Here is a 17,051-nt window from a genome sequence, read left to right on the forward strand (position 1 = left end):
GTCGGGAAGTGATGACTGAATTTATTTGATTTGCGGTATAAATTTAAATACCATGCCCACCTGCAGTTTCCTACCACAAACGTTGGACGAAACAAGGTTTTTCCTTTTCAGTTTCCTCGTTATTACATCTGATTCACACTTCAATTGTTTTAGAATAATGAATTTAGAATTCTACAGGATATCTATAAAAAGATCAGAAGTATTTTTACTTTATTTTTCTTTTATTAACGTGTTACAGACGTTTTGCTGTGGCAAGCAGATTCAAACTGATGAGACAACTAAGAACATCTGGACTTACATCTAGCATTTGGACAGATTGAATGTGTAAACACAGCACGGTCCGCATAACAACTTAAAATAACTGAGATGTTTTAAATGACTGAGGTGAGGCCAGTTTTTTTTTTTTTAGTCAGTGGTTGTCTTTGAATGGGGAAAAGACAATGTTGGCCAATGTGACCTATATCATTGATCTTGAATGTATCCTCTAGTCATTGTTTTGCCATGGTGCCACTGACTTTTGGATACACATTTTCCATCTGAATTTCACTGGAAAAATACAATGTATTTTGAATGATTAAAAATGTCAATATGAGTTATGTATTTCCCTTATATTTCTTTATAACAACAATTTTCATTTTCAGAAACAAAGTCACATACTGAGATATAACATATCACAAAACTAATCAACTTTGGTTAAAAAAAATGTAAGTATCCTCCTACATGAGACAACAAAATGAAGAACACATTAATTTACAAGGAGGGGGAAAATGTTCCCAATCATTGTTTAAAACATAATTAGTATTATACCATATACAGACAGAGATGCATATCCATACGGAATATAAACTTCTAAACATATGATATAATTTAACTGTGGTTTTATACATTGCACATATTTATTTATGTATGTAAAATATGCAGCCAGCAAAACTCCCTTAAACCGAATTATTTTTTCCATCGACATCCTAAGGAAAGAGTCTGGAGAACTGCACACCCACATAACTTCAATCAGCACAAACCACAGATCAACTTTACATTGCTGAAATTAATCTTATCGCCAAAGAAGACAAAATCCTTTTATATTTGTGTTTGTTTTTAAATAAAAAAACAATATTGTTTTTGTAAAGTGATCCCCTCCCCCCTGCTTCTTATTTAACACAATGCAGGTGTGAGTCATGCTGCCATGATGTTTTCATGTTGTTGGCTGCATTTCTAAACCACTGTCGGCCCATACAAAAGATATGTCGCCAGATATATTAGTGTGGTTTTCTGTTTGGTCATGGTCAGATTTTAAAGCAGGTGTCTATCATATCAAAAAGCAGGAATAGGTTAATAAACATGCCCTCAAATCCTAGTAGTGTACTCATAGTTACATAGAGGAAGCAAATCTTACTTAGTAGCTCTGACAATACTACATACACAGTTTGGTAATGTTGGGAAAATAAGAAAATCAGTCAAACATATATCAGTCATGAAAATATTGAGTACAGTATTCTTGACCACTCTGAATAGATAAGAAATGCATAAATAAACCTAATATTTTTCCTTTGGAGCTGTTAACTACAAAAACAAAAACTACTATTTTGTTTCCTTATAGATCAAGCAAGTTTGCAAACACCTAATCTAGCAGTCCCAATTCTAGGATATGCATTAGCACAACATAGCTACAGATATTGAACTAAAGAAATATCCCTTTCAGTTGTGTTAAGGATCACCTCAACACCTCAGACATGATAGAAAAAAAAAACAGTTAAGCAAAGGCCAAGGTTTAAATTAAGGTTTGCCATAATTTATTTCTCATTTCACTTTATACCACTTTATATTCACTTATCTTTATACCACACAGAGAGAAGCCACATTTATAGGACAGCTAACTAGAGTTTATATTACATATAACAATAGATTATTAACTTTATTAACATCAACTATAAGACCAGACATGATGTCATTTTAGAAAGATAACTTTTTCCAGTTCACAGGTTTATTATATTTATGATTAATTACATCTATTTGACTAATGATTCAGTTATTTATGGGTTTAGTCACAAACCAAAATGAAATTAAAATAAACATGGTAATTATGTATTCACCAACCAAGCATAGCAAGAGCTTTCACTAGCTGAGCTACACCCCCATCCCATTGCTAATATTTTCACTCAACTGTGTTACAGGAGTAACAGACAATTACAGGATTTGTTTTGTTACTGAAGTAGGCTGCAGACTTGGTTGTAATCTCCATTGCACTGAGTCACTATGTCCTCTATGAAAGTCCGTTCATACATTGGAAACCTATTGAGAAGCTTCATCACTGTCCATTCAAGGTCATGACCTGCAATAAAGACAAACAAATTCAATAATTAATGTGTTTTGGTCCTAGAAATTGAAGTTCTGGACACACCTTCCCTAAGTACCAGAAATACGAATTTATTATTTTGTTATTATTATTATTATTATTATTATTATTATTATTATTATTATTTTAATCTTTTAGGCCCACTTGCACCACGTCTTGCTGTAGGCCCCACTCATTGTACTTCAGTGGTAATGGAATCATCCCCCAACTTAAGAGGGGGAAAATGCCAGGTTCAGCTATGTATATTCAATTTTCCTACCCTTTTCAGTGTAGGGTCTTTTTCAAAGGTACAGCTTGACATCAGTCAAAGTCAGAAGTGAAACCTGAGGTCCGTATTTGACAAATAGTTACCCAATATAATTCTGTCTGCCTGAATGGCGGTGTTTGTGAAATGTATTGCATGTCTTTATAGGAGGTCAGAGACAAGCTGGGACTGGGTATACAAGGACCTCCATAAACCATGGATTTGTGTCACGTAAATTGTTCTACAAACTCAAAGCATAGTTAACAATTGAAAACGAGACATGACAATGCACCAAAGTCTAATCCCACTCATGAGTATGGTATTTACTGTATTGAATAGCATTTGATAAACATTAAGAAAATGTATGGGGAACGTTTTTCATTAGAAAACTACCTATTCACAAAGTAAAAGCAGGCGATGTTTAACATATGGTACATTTTAGGTTTGGATTTAGGCCAATCTTGATTCAAAATTGAATCAGTTGGTACACTACCATAACAAGAACACTACATTTAGTTGGAGGAAATTTTATCTTTAATTCTTTTTCTGGTGCCACATTTATATGATTTGGAACCAGGTAAAGCATTTGTGTTCCTTATAGTTTACATTAAAACTCAATTCCAACTGTCACTCATTAAGCCATTCATCTTATTCTCAACAAATGAATCAGCTCACTTCCTCCGTTGACAATCAAGTGTATGAATTTGCTATTTTACAATAACAAGCAGGGAGGATTCTGGAAGATTTGTGAAAACAATTTCTGTCCTTTGAGAAAAGCACTATCAGATTCAATACAAACATGTGCTGATGCTGAAGAATGGAAGTAACATGAACCTGAGCTGGATTATGAACTCAGCTGACTGCTTCTGAGTGAATGTACTGTGGTAACAGTTAGAGGGGGTTTTCATATAAAACAGACTAAACAAATGTGATTACCAGACAAATGAGATTGGCTTTCTATTCTTGACAAATTGAATACCATCTTACTGACCCCCTTCTCCTTCATTCCAATCCAGGCCGGGCCCTGGGGATGTAGGGGCATCCTGTGGGGCACTGGCACATGGGGCTCTTCCTTCAGCCACACCAACAGGAAAGACAAGCTCCTTCCTACCTGACTGTACATTTCCTTGAATCCGATCCAAGAAGGCTGCGTTAACCCTAAAATTAAAAATAAAGCACAGCAATGTAACAAACTCCCTAGTAGTTGAGTAATATATCGGCATCTCTGTTGCCTTATTATAACAGATAACTTGTCTCAAACACAGTACAAACACCTGTCTTTAAATTACAACCACTGCATTCCCTTTGCTAATTGGCCAGAGACAATGGCATAATAGTTGATCAGATCCTCTTGTAACTTAAAAAATAATGTGTGAGACAATATGAAGCCTTTATCACCTCTATTCAGCTTTCACAGAAGTGCCTAAAGATATTCAAATCCACGCTTTGTACGACAGCAAAATCAATTGTGACAAATATATTGAAATGGTTATTCCGCACCTAGAAGCTACTCTGTGAGCTGTATATTCCTCATGTGACAACTAGTGAAACTAACAAAACATATCTAAATGTATACCCATCTGATATATCATGTGTGTTGTGATAACGTGAGATATTTAAATATAGCAGGTGAAATTAAAGACACATTACTGCCTGTGGTCACTTTGGAGTTCTCTCTTTCTTTCTTCTTCTTCTCTTTTTTGCTTTTCCTCCAAGAGTTTGCTCTGTGAAAAAAAGGGGCATCAGCAGTTTTATCTCAAATGTGTCATATATGGTCAGTGGATATATCCTGCTGATGTCCAATGATACTTGCTCTTGTTGGGTTGTCAAAGAAATGTTAATTGAGATTACTCTACAGCTTTCATTTGACACTTTCAAGAAAAGGGAAGAGGGGGCTTTAGGACTAATGAGATTTCAACATACACATTGTTTTCTTTGGATTTTAACTTTATATGCAGTTTTTTTGGAATGATACTTCTGAAGAATGGGATTTAGCCACTTACACTAAATTATATGTAGGAGTGAATTTAATTAGAATATATCCAATTCTTGCCTATCTTTCATTTATCTTGATAGTCATTCCTACCTTAGTCCTTTGCTCTTCTTTCTTTTGTGTCAGCTGGGCTTCTTCCTCCTCTTTTTGAGCTTCTCTGTAAGCATGCACTTTAGCCTGTGGACCAGAGCAAGAAAATGGTTAAACTTGGACAGAGACAATACAGAAATACTGTCATATGTCTGTGTGTTCTGTGCTGTTAGTAACATTTACAATATCTAGAAACAGTTATTTGCTTTTGCGGAGTACAGCACCAACATAATGGAAGATAAACAGACTCCCTACAGATATGTAAAAATGTCAAGATAGCAAGGGGAAAAATACACAGACTGTAAGGGATTCTCCACACAAACAGAGGACATGGAATAACTGAATTTGCCTTATGGAACGATCCTAAAACAATAACGGAGCTCAGCATTCCAAAAACCACATAAAGATCAAGACTTTCAGCATTAAAGCTGATTGCCAAGCACACAATATTTAGTTTCGATCATTTTCCTAATCAGAGCTGGAGGCCATCCAACTTACACAGTGAAAAACAATTAAGAGGACATGTTTCCATGGTGGAGATAAGGAAAGGGTTTTGTTGGTAACACACTTCTTGTAAGAGTCACAGCATAAAATTCCATTCAAAATATTATTGTTTTATTCATTCAGCCTAGCAAAACAAAGAAATAAAATATATAGCTTGTATTTATAGAGACACTTCAAAGCCTCAAAAATATGTACTATTCTTGAGAAGTGCAAATTAATGAAGCCAAAGGTATTCCTACCCATGGTGAAAAAAGCATTCCTGAAGACTTGACTCTCTCTAATATCAATGAATACCAATGCATACTTGTTTTCCCACTGTATGTTGTTGTAATTATTATTATAATTAATTATTGACAAATTCCAGGACGGGTTATAAAATAAAGGTACTACGGTATAACTGTGTCAATAGTCTTGTTAATAAGATTGAAATGACTTGGCCATTGCAAGTAATCCTGTCATGAACTATGCAAAAGGAATAACTGAATTCCTGTCCTCTACATTGTAAAACTAACTTTTAGACTAAAGGTCCCCCTCACATGCATTGTCAGTCTATGCTAAATTCAGGTTTTACGTGATTTAAATTAGTGGATTTGGAGTTGCACAACAGTGTGGAAAGCCACAAATTTTTTTTTTTTTTTTACAGTTGACCACAGAAGCTGTGCATGCAATTTTAAGTATGTTATCAGATGCCACATAATGTACTTTTTACAAGATTGCTGCCTGTTTTCATGCTTTTCTTGGTCTCTTCAGTCTGCCCTCTGCAGCCTCACGGCTTGCCCACCAAAGGAAAATTTAGTGAGGCAACAGTTGCCAAAACTATGATTCCTGCATTATTATGGAGTTGTATTGGGTTCTTAAACTATACTGGTATACTGCTAAACACACCGCAGGAATCCAACAAAAACTGGTATATTTAATCGCTACTGTTTATCTCTATGTACGGTGCAATGTAAGGATTTCACTGAATGTATTTCGCCATCTAGATCATGAGGGCTGTGCTGTTCGGTTACACATTACACATATATTTGGACGTACCAGTCATCGACAAATTCCATCCCTAATTCCTGATGGCACATTTCTGTTGACTAGAGGTTAGTGCGTCTAACCATTGGAAAGTTGCTTTCAAGCACTGGTTTGGGATTGAGTGGGTTGAGATTGGATTTAATTGAGGCATAAAATTTAGACACTGAACTGCGAGGGTCACATTAACCTGCATCTGTATTTCAAGCATATTGTTATAATTTCATTTATGAGCTGGTTTTATGTGGCAATCGGAGTTTTACAGTACCGGCCTTGTGTGATCTTCAAAACAAGCATATGCTACTGGCAGGATCAACCAGGTAGCCTGACAAGAAAGCTCACTCTCTCAACAGCTGAACTGACCATTTCTCCAGGTTCTGCTGTTGGTAATTACTTCCAGCTTTGAAGCACTGACTTTCCCACGCTTTCAACTAACATGCAATAACTTAACCAAGCAGCTAACTCAGAGTGAACTTCAGACAATCCCTTGACCTCTGAGTGCCCCGGCTCCATACAGATGTAAAACAACACAACCACCCTCTCTCTGTCATGAAATGAAATAAAATCTTGTATATTTATATTTGAAAAATGTCATCATCAACATAATACTCTCTACAGTGTAGACTGTAAACTGAACCACTAAGATACAGTATAACATGTTGTGTTAAAAGCTTAAAAACAGAGATTGTTTATTCAGAAAATATATATCAAAGATCTATCAATCGGTGTGAATTAGTCTGGTTCCTCAGGCTGTAACCTCATGGCCGCAACTATGCAGCTCGGCTTAGAAACCAGTCCTGAGAAATACGGAATGTATTATCTGGCTGTGTCTTTACCCAAGATGACACTGGCGGAGAGCTGTGCTTTGCCGTTTGAGCTGAGTTGGATGTTTCTATCCTTTGAAGAAACTGGTGTGTTGTCCTGCAGGAAATAAAAACATTACAGCATTGAAATGAATATTCTGCATTGGGTATTAAACTGTCCACAGATGATTAGGGATAGTCCACAAACAGGATACTTATTTCTAAGAATGAGAGGATATTGCTTTTTCTTTCCTTATTCTTTTGACAACCAAGCAAGTTTCTATTTTGGCATTATTTTGTTTTATTGACCCTTTCACAGCCTCTGCAGATAATTAATGCTAGTGTTCATAATATTCTGATGCACATTTGCTTCTTGTGTGATTGTGAGCAACATTGTACCTGTAAGGGGTCAATTTCATCTTGTTTTCGATCTTGCTAAAGGAGTTCAAAGTTCTTCATTTGTATGCATAGGTACTCATCCTGTATCAAGAAGGCTGTGCTAAATTCATTTTGATGTGTTACCACCCACCCACCCACCCACAGCTCTTGAAATATGAATTCTCATCTCTATATTGTCAACAAATGGCTTAACAGAGAATGAGAAGTATACTATAAAATAGACAGTATTTTACTGCCAAGGGATATTCAGGGATACATGTTGTTAAACTTTAACAAAGCATTTGTTTGGACAGCGCAATGCAGAACAGCTTCAGTAATTTTAAAATGAATCCACGCATGGCTGACCACAATATGTCTTCAGTGTTTTGCAGTGAGCAGCTGGCTAACACTCTCTACATGGGTGGGTCTAGATTCCTAGACAGCGAACCTCACTTTGAAAATGGAGTGAACCAGGACACTTGGACCGCTTAGTGAGTGCACTGTATTACTGCATTACTGAGTGGTTTTCTTGCATACTTCAAATTGGATTCACAGGCCAGATTAGTAAAGTGCTTGGGACATTGTTGTCACACTTTGACCTGTCTTGGTCACAAAAGCCTGTAGCTCTTGCAAAGTTACCACTGACCTATTGGTAACCTCTCTGTTCCATCTCCTTCTTGCTTAGTCATCCAGTTTGGAGGGATGGCCTGATCTAGGCAGGGTCTTGACCAGGTTCCAAGGGATATTCAAGGCCTTTCATATTTTTTTCTTTCAACAACTTTGTCCTAGAGTTCTTTTGAAAGCTCCTTGGTACTCATGGTTGATTATTTGCTTTGAAATGCACTACCCAGCAGAGGGAACCCACAGGAATTGCTGAATTTATCCTGAACTCATGTGAATCACTACAATGTAGAACAGGTGGAGTCCACTTAACTTGGTGTGTGATTTTGAGTGTGACTGCTTACATCTGAGCTACAGTACTGTGTAAAGATTTTAGGCAGGTACACTTGCACAAAGTCAGGGATTTTGTAGGAATATAGTCAGGTGTATGATTAAACAATTATACCAAATTATGCTAATCAAATGATGATCATCAATTCAATATGTAGGTTGAAACACAATCATTAACTGAAACAGAAACAGTTGTGTAGGAGGAATAAAACTGGGTGAGGAACAGCCAAACTCAGCTAACAAGGTGAGGTTGCTGAAGTTTATTGTCAAAAGTCATACACCATGGCAAGACTGAGCACAGCAGCAAGACACAAGGTAGTTATACTGCATGAACAAGGTCTCTCCCAGGCAGAAATGTCAAGGCAGACAGGGCTTTCCAGATGTGCTGTCCAAGCTCTTTTGAAAAAGCACAAAGAAACGGGCAACGTTGAGGACTGTAGACACAGTGGTCAGCCAAGGAATCTTACTGCAGCAGATGAAAGACACATCATGCTTACTTCCCTTCACAATCGGAAGATGTCCAGCAGTGCCATCAGCTCAGAATTGGCAGAAAACCATGGGACCCTGGTACACCCATCTACTGTCCGGAGAAGTCTGGTCAGAAGTGGCCTTCATGGAAGACTTGTGGCCAAAAAGCCATACCTCCGACGTGGCAACAAGGCCAAGCGACTCAACTATGCACGAAAACACAGGAACTGGGGTGCAGAAAAATGGCAGCAGGTGCTCTGGACTGATGAGTCAAAATGTGAAATATTTGGCTGTAGCAGAAGCCAGTTTGTTCACTGAAGGGCTGGAGAGCGGTACACGAATGAGTGTCTGCAGGCAACAGTGAAGCATGGTGGAGGTTCCTTGCATGTTTGGGTCTGCATTTCTGCAAATGGATTTGGTCAGAATGAATGGTCTCCTCAAAGCTGTGAAGTACAGGCAGATACTTATCCATCATGCAATACCATCAGGGAGGCATTTGATTGGCCCCAATTTTTTTCTGCAGCATGACAACGACCCCAAACATACAGCGACAGTCATTAAGAACTATCTTCAGTGTAAAGAAGAACAAGGTGTCCTGAAAGTGATGGTATGGCTCCACAGAGCCCTGATCTCAACATCATCAAGTCTGTCTGGGATTACATGAAGAGAGAGAAGCAACTGAGGCTGCCTAAATCCACAGAAGAACTGGGGTTAGTTCTCCAAGATGTTTGGGCCAACCTCTCTGCCGAGTTCCTTCAAAAACTGTGTTCAAGTGTACCTAGAAGAATTGATGCTGTTTTGAAGGCAAAGGGTGGTCACACCAAATATGGATTTGATGTAGATTTTTCTTCTGTCCACTCACTTGATAAATATAATCTATTAACATGTCTATTTTTGAAAGCATTCTTACTTTACAGCATTTTTTCACACCTGCCTAAAACTTTTGCACAGTACTGTAATTTTGGATTGTTATTACAAGGGGGGTTGACATTTATCCAACCAAGCTATTACAGTTTTTATTTTATCTAGTTTTCTAGAATATTTTTTTAACTTGGGAGTTGTGGGGTAGGATATGTAGATAAATGAAGAAAACTACTATTTCACTGCATCTTAATTCCAGGCTCTGAGGTGACAAAAGGTATAAATTAAAGGAGGTGGAGACTTTCTATAGGCCCTGTACATCCATGAGGTACCTTGTGGAACCTTATTTTCCATTTTGATTATGAAAAGCTTTGATATATGTTTCACTGCAGATGATCTTGGATTTTTTTTGTGGCAACAAGCAATACAGATTAGAAGAAAATGTAGATCAGAACATCTGATACTTTCCTACCAATCATACCATGCAGCTTGCATCTACTTACACATTATGGTCATACTGGAGTTTTTGTCTTCTTTCCATCTCTTGTTTTTGTTTCATTTCTTGAAGCTTGATTGCCTATAATCAATCAATGTTAAAATGTTGAGATCATAAAAAGTAGACTATATTCCAGAATCAATACAAAATAAATTTGATACGGCTTGTATTTACTATTTATCACAGACATAAGAACAGAGTCTGATTAGACAGTATTCCCTGACCTTTTCTCGCTGCATATCCTTTTTCTTCTGAATCTCTGCTTCTTCTGCTTCTTTCCTCTTTCTCTCAAACTCCTCTTGTTTCAGCTTCCAAAAACACCACAAAAATGAATTAATGTGACTTTAATTTTAGCACTTCTCAAACCCCACAGTATATTCAGAAGAATGCAAATACATTGAAATTCCGACCAAATTATGAAATTGATATATTCTTACGGGTTTTCATATTTCTCATTCTTCAATTAATACATCAATATTTTTTTTAAAGAGGCCTATCATTATTAAGAGCAGTGCCATTACTTTGATTGTGTTGCTGAAAAACTGTTTTATTTCATAATGCCATGTGTTTTTCAAGGCCAGAAAGGAAAAGTTGAGGAGAAGGGAGTATTACATTCAACAAGGAGATTCAAAACATGGATAACAAACTCATGTATTACTCCTAAACTCAGATAATTCTGATCCAAACCCAACTTACCTTTCTCTGGTACTTGGATTGTCGCAAACCCAGCATTTGCTTTTGTCTGGCCTCTTCAATTGATACTGCTCCACCTACACATAAATTCCGAAATTAAAACACACAGAAAAAGCAGGCTATACAAGATGCAGATATTATTCAGAGAAGAACAGGCAGCAAGAATGCCATTCTTCCAAAAGTAATAATTGAAGAGGTGTTGATACAGATCTCCCACCCCCATCCATTTAATGCAGAACCTCTGATTCTTCCTTCTGGATAATAAGCCCCTTAAATATGCCTTGGATCCAATACTCACTCCTCTCTTCTAGATTAGCACAAATGCTTCCCTGCCTCTATCTACCACAGCTGTCTAGTATGCAGCGACCTTCTTTCATAGTTTAATAGAGGTTCACATAACCACTGCTCTGAAAGAAGCGCCTCCTCTTTCCACAACTCTCTTTCTATGTACTGTCTTGCCATCTTTGTATTTCCTTTTTCTCTCAGCAAACTGGTCCGTGAGCGGTTAATCACCAGCTGTCCGCTTTCATTACCGAAAGCTCCTTACGAGACCATTTCTCATCCCATATCCATCACAAAAAACCCTCAACTCTCTGTCACTAGCTTTCTTCTCACTGCCTGCGTTGCTTCACTCGCCTATATCCTAATTCATACTTGACACGGCTGACCACAGCACCCTCCTCTTTTGTATCCCGTTACCTCATGCTCTCTCTGTAGGCATTCCCCAGAGATCAATGCTGGGGCCCCTTCTATTTCTTTCTCTACCTCATTTCGTGGTTCTCTTATTTCCCTTGCTACTGCTAAGCTGATGATATTCACAAGGCCAGCAATCGCGGTTTCTAAAGTTATGTGTTTCATATGCTTTCATATGTCGGTTGGAGAGTGTAAGTAAAGTCTCTGTGTTTTTTCTGTAACTTCTCACCAAAACCATGGTGGCCGTCTTAAGCTAAAAGGAGTGTTGTTCAACGGGTATAAGATGTGACATTTCCATGACTAACCAGAGAGAATATCAGACAGGCTACAACAGCTATAATCTGTTCACGAATGTCTGTCTCTTACCCAGCTCCTTCTGCAAGCTCTGCATCACTGCAAACCTATCAAAAATACACGCTATTCTTACATCCTTCTCCTCAGACCTTTCTCCTCCTCCTCTGCCAGCTATCTGTGTGTTACCCCTGATCCCTTCTTGTCCTACTCTTAGCACATCTCTTGGCAAGCTCATGTCAAATATGTCAGACAAATACATCAATTATGAAATGAGAAGATGTCCCCTTTCCCCACTTATAGCAGTCTCCTTTCTGTGTAAAATATACCTAGCTGTGTTGGAGGCAGGTTGAGGGGACCAGGTCTGTTAATTTCTTTCCATCTCTTCAGATCCTCCTCTTCCTTCTTTGCCACTACATTCAGAAATAAACACATTAGCTGGAAGTAGCACTACCATGTCCAGCATCATACTCAAAAAGACTTAAGGCTGTAATTGGTGCTAAAGGTGCTTCAACAAAGTATTGAGCAAAGGCTGTGAATACTTATGTACATGTGCTTTTTTTGTTTTTTATTTTTAATAAATTTGCAAAGATTTCAAACTTCTTTCACATTGTCATTATGGGGTATTGTTTGTAGAATTTTGAGGAAAATAATTAATTGAATCCATTTTGGAATAAGGCTGTAACATAACAAAATGTGGAACAAGTGAAGCGCTGTGAATACTTTCTGGATGCACTATATTATGACTTAAGGGGTTCAAATTATTCAGTGGTGATGGTGAATACAGTAATGTATTAGTCTTTAACCTTTGCTTTTCTTTCATGGTTTTGTTTCTGAGTAACAGTTGGATTACACAGTTCTCCATTTTTATTTTTCACCTCCTGGTAACAATTAAATCATGAAAAAAAAAAAAAAATCTGGATTGGAGAATATTCCATTTACATAAAATGTATAATCACAATCTTGAAATGACTTACTTGTCTGCAATTTACTCCTCCTTGATTCATTGGGCGCTATCATGGAATATCCTCCCATGCTGAATGAAGAAAGTATATTCATTTTATGTGTTTTGTGTTTTAAGACATTACATTTGCATTCAAATATGGTGTTTTAAATGCTCACAAACTTGTATTGCTAAAGACCATGCCTTTAGACCTTGTGCCAAAAGCAAAGTAAGCTTTCTGTAGAGCCCAATGTGTTTAATGAAGCTTACAAAACATATTTTAGCGACACAAGCCAGGGAAATGCCCACTGAATATAATTACTGTTGTGTTTGGGAATTTTTATGAAAGTACACTTGCTTTACACTATAAAATTAAAACAATTATTAAAGTAATCATGCCATTATCCATGCTTATTTAATTGGCATACTGTGCTTATGAATGTGCTTTTGGATTTTAAAGAAAACTGAACATTTGTTTTGTATGTATTTCTAATACTTTCAGTCTTACTTTGCTTATTTAGATTTTGTTCTGTTTTAACTGTTTTTAAATACTTGTATATGCTTGTAGAAACTGTATTTTTGATTAATTCATGTATGAACTTGAAAATGACAGAAGCTCCTCTTAAGCTATTATTCTCAAACTCAAAGTTAACATTTGTGTTTGTTTGTTTAACTTGGATAAAGGTAAGGGTTTATGATACCATAACCCTAAAGATGTGTTTTACCTGTACTGAAGATTGCTAAGTTTTCAATCACATTTAAGCTGCATCCTGAGTAATGAATGGGAATATACACTCACCTAAAGGATTATTAGGAACACCTGTTCAATTTCTCATTAATGCAATTATCTAACCAACCAATCACATGGCAGTTGCTTCAATGCATTTAGGGGTGTGGTCCTGGTCAAGACAATCTCCTGAACTCCAAACTGAATGTCTGAATGGGAAAGAAAGGTGATTTAAGCAATTTTGAGCGTGGCATGGTTGTTGGTGCCAGACGGGCCGGTCTGAGTATTTCACAATCTGCTCAGTTACTGGGATTTTCACGCACAACCATTTCTAGGGTTTACAAAGAATGGTGTGAAAAGGGAAAAACATCCAGTATGCGGCAGTCCTGTGAAAATGCCTTGTTGATGCTAGAGGTCAGAGGAGAATGGGCCGACTGATTCAAGCTGATAGAAGAGCAACTTTGACTGAAATAACCACTCGTTACAACCGAGGTATGCAGCAAAGCATTTGTGAAGCCACAACACGTACAACCTTGAGGCGGATGGGCTACAACAGCAGAAGACCCCACCGGGTACCACTCATCTCCATTACAAATAGGAAAAAGAGGCTACAATTTGCACAAGTTCACCAAAATTGGACAGTTGAAGACTGGAAAAATGTTGCCTGGTCTGATGAGTCTCGAATTCTGTTGAGACATTCAGATGGTAGAGTCAGAATTTGGCGTAAACAGAATGAGAACATGGATCCATCATGCCTTGTTACCACTGTGCAGGCTGGTGGTGGTGGTGTAATGGTGTGGGGGATGTTTTCTTGGCACACTTTAGGCCCCTTAGTGCCAATTGGGCATCGTTTAAATGCCACGGCCTACCTGAGCATTGTTTCTGACCATGTCCATCCCTTTATGACCACCATGTACCCATCCTCTGATGGCTACTTCCAGCAGGATAATGCACCATGTCACAAAGGTCGAATCATTTCAAATTGGTTTCTTGAACATGACAATGAGTTCACTGTACTAAACTGGCCCCCACAGTCACCAGATCTCAACCCAATAGAGCATCTTTGGGATGTGATGGAACGGGAGCTTCGTGCCCTGGATGTGCATCCCACAAATCTCCATCAACTGCAAGATGCTATCCTATCAATATGGGCCAACATTTCTAAAGAATGCTTTCAGCACCTTGTTGAATCAATGCCACGTAGAATTAAGGCAGTTCTGAAGGCGAAAGGGGGTCAAACACAGTATTAGTATGGTGTTCCTAATAATCCTTTAGGTGAGTGTATAGCCTAACTAAATATAACTAAAACTGTAGCTTCCCTTACTCTTATTTATACTGTACAAGCAGATTCTTAGTAGAAGAGCAGCTAGTCAGAATGGTATTAGTTTATGATATAGTTTAATATGCTGTGTATGTTTGATTTCAATCAGTCAAGATATGTTATGCATTGTATTGTGTTTCACGCTGTTACCTTTAGCCAGCAAGCTGTTCATGAAAAGGTAAAAGGTGTGCCTACTCGGGTAATCCCAGATTTACCGAGACGATATGATGTGTTGCACGGTGAGCCCCGATGTCAACGTAACACTTGGCACTAGACATTAGGTTGCGTTCGTGCAGCGCATATCTCCGCAGTTCTGCGCAGATCTGCAGAATTCCACCGATCCCATTGGCGGATCAGCGCAGACACGCACAGCTGCGGACATCTGCGCTACATGAACGCGATTTTACCATAAATGACAAATCCCTCCCCTTCAGTGTCAGTGACACAACGAATGCATAACAGAGAAATGAAACCGAAACTCACACCAAACATAGGATAACAATAAACGTATTAAAAACAACTTTAAATAATACATTTTAAAGCGAAAAAGCCATCGAATACCACTGTTTATAAAATGTTATATTGCCTTAAATTTGTTTTTTGTATGAATGATTGCTTTGCTATTTTTAAAAAAACAAACAAGTATTTGGCTTGTGTTGTTTTTATTTCAATTCTATTACAAACCTAATATTGTATACAACAAGCATCACAGACAGGTGATGTAAGGGACATAAACCTCTGTAATGTCACTTACTACTGAGCCTGCTGGGGGTTTGGTGAAGGCGGCTGTTGTTCTGCCGTCGGGTTGTCCTGGTATGCGATTTGATCCTCGTTATTTTCAGCCAAATTCATGTCGTTGTTTCCAGGATACTTTCTGCTCTGTGTGAAGTTATTCTGGTTGATGGATCTGCGTCCCCTGTGTGTGTCCATGTTGACAAGTGAAGCAGGTGCACTGGTGCTGAAGCTCGTTTGCTGTCAGACTGGAGTCTAGTAAACCAACTAATGACGATGTCTCCCTGATATCTGTGGTCAAGTAAGACTCCAGGAAATGGGGTTTGTGCCAATACTATACCATATGACGAAAGCAAACAAGCAAACACACATTGTACAACATGATATTCATTATAAGTATACACTCACCTAAAGGATTATTAGGAACAGCATACTAATACTGTGTTTGACCCCCTTTTGCCTTCAGAACTGCCTTAATTCTACGTGGCATTGATTCAACAAGGTGCTGAAAGCATTCTTTAGAAATGTTGGCCCATATTGATAGGATAGCATCTTGCAGTTGATGGAGATTTGTGGGATGCACATCCAGGGCACGAAGCTCCCGTTCCACCACATCCCAAAGATGCTCTATTGGGTTGAGATCTGGTGACTGTGGGGGCCAGTTTAGTACAGTGAACTCATTGTCATGTTCAAGAAACCAATTTGAAATGATTCGACCTTTGTGACATGGTGCATTATCCTGCTGGAAGTAGCCATCAGAGGATGGGTACATGGTGGTCATAAAGGGATGGACATGGTCAGAAACAATGCTCAGGTAGGCCGTGGCATTTAAACGATGCCCAATTGGCACTAAGGGGCCTAAATGTGCCAAGAAAACATCCCCCACACCATTACACCACCACCACCAGCCTGCACAGTGGTAACAAGGCATGATGGATCCATGTTCTCATTCTGTTTACGCCAAATTCTGACTCTACCATCTGAATGTCTCAACAGAATTCGAGACTCATCAGACCAGGCAACATTTTTCCAGTCTTCAACTGTCCAATTTTGGTGAGCTTGTGCAAATTGTAGCCTCTTTTTCCTATTTGTAGTGGAGATGAGTGGTACCCGGTGGGGTCTTCTGCTGTTGTAGCCCATCCGCCTCAAGGTTGTACGTGTTGTGGCTTCACAAATGCTTTGCTGCATACCTCGGTTGTAACGAGTGGTTATTTCAGTCAAAGTTGCTCTTCTATCAGCTTGAATCAGTCGGCCCATTCTCCTCTGACCTCTAGCATCAACAAGGCATTTTCGCCCACAGGACTGCCGCATACTGGATGTTTTTCCCTTTTCACACCATTCTTTGTAAACCCTAGAAATGGTTGTGCGTGAAAATCCCAGTAACTGAGCAGATTGTGAAATACTCAGACCGGCCCGTCTGGCACCAACAACCATGCCACGCTCAAAATTGCTTAAATCACCTTTCTTTCCCATTCAGACATTCAGTTTGG

General features: G+C 38.4%; 1 protein-coding gene across 1 annotated transcript; it reads right to left on the reverse strand.

Moving 5' to 3' along the window:
• Nucleotides 1-1,762: 1,762 nt before the first annotated feature.
• Nucleotides 1,763-15,859, reverse strand: epsti1 (epithelial stromal interaction 1). Its single transcript, XM_066706636.1, has 11 exons — nucleotides 15,584-15,859; nucleotides 12,816-12,874; nucleotides 12,168-12,251; nucleotides 10,858-10,931; nucleotides 10,386-10,469; nucleotides 10,169-10,242; nucleotides 7,041-7,125; nucleotides 4,684-4,767; nucleotides 4,248-4,321; nucleotides 3,589-3,755; nucleotides 1,763-2,329 (listed from the first exon to the last, which is right to left on the reverse strand). The coding sequence occupies exons 1-11, from the start codon at nucleotides 15,757-15,759 to the stop codon at nucleotides 2,202-2,204; spliced, it is 1,089 nt and encodes a 362-aa protein (XP_066562733.1). The 5' UTR covers nucleotides 15,760-15,859; the 3' UTR covers nucleotides 1,763-2,201.
• Between the last annotated feature and the right edge of the window lie 1,192 nt (nucleotides 15,860-17,051).

This window comes from Amia ocellicauda, chromosome 6 (genome assembly GCF_036373705.1).
Source record: "Amia ocellicauda isolate fAmiCal2 chromosome 6, fAmiCal2.hap1, whole genome shotgun sequence".
Classification (NCBI taxonomy): Eukaryota; Metazoa; Chordata; class Actinopteri; order Amiiformes; family Amiidae; genus Amia; species Amia ocellicauda.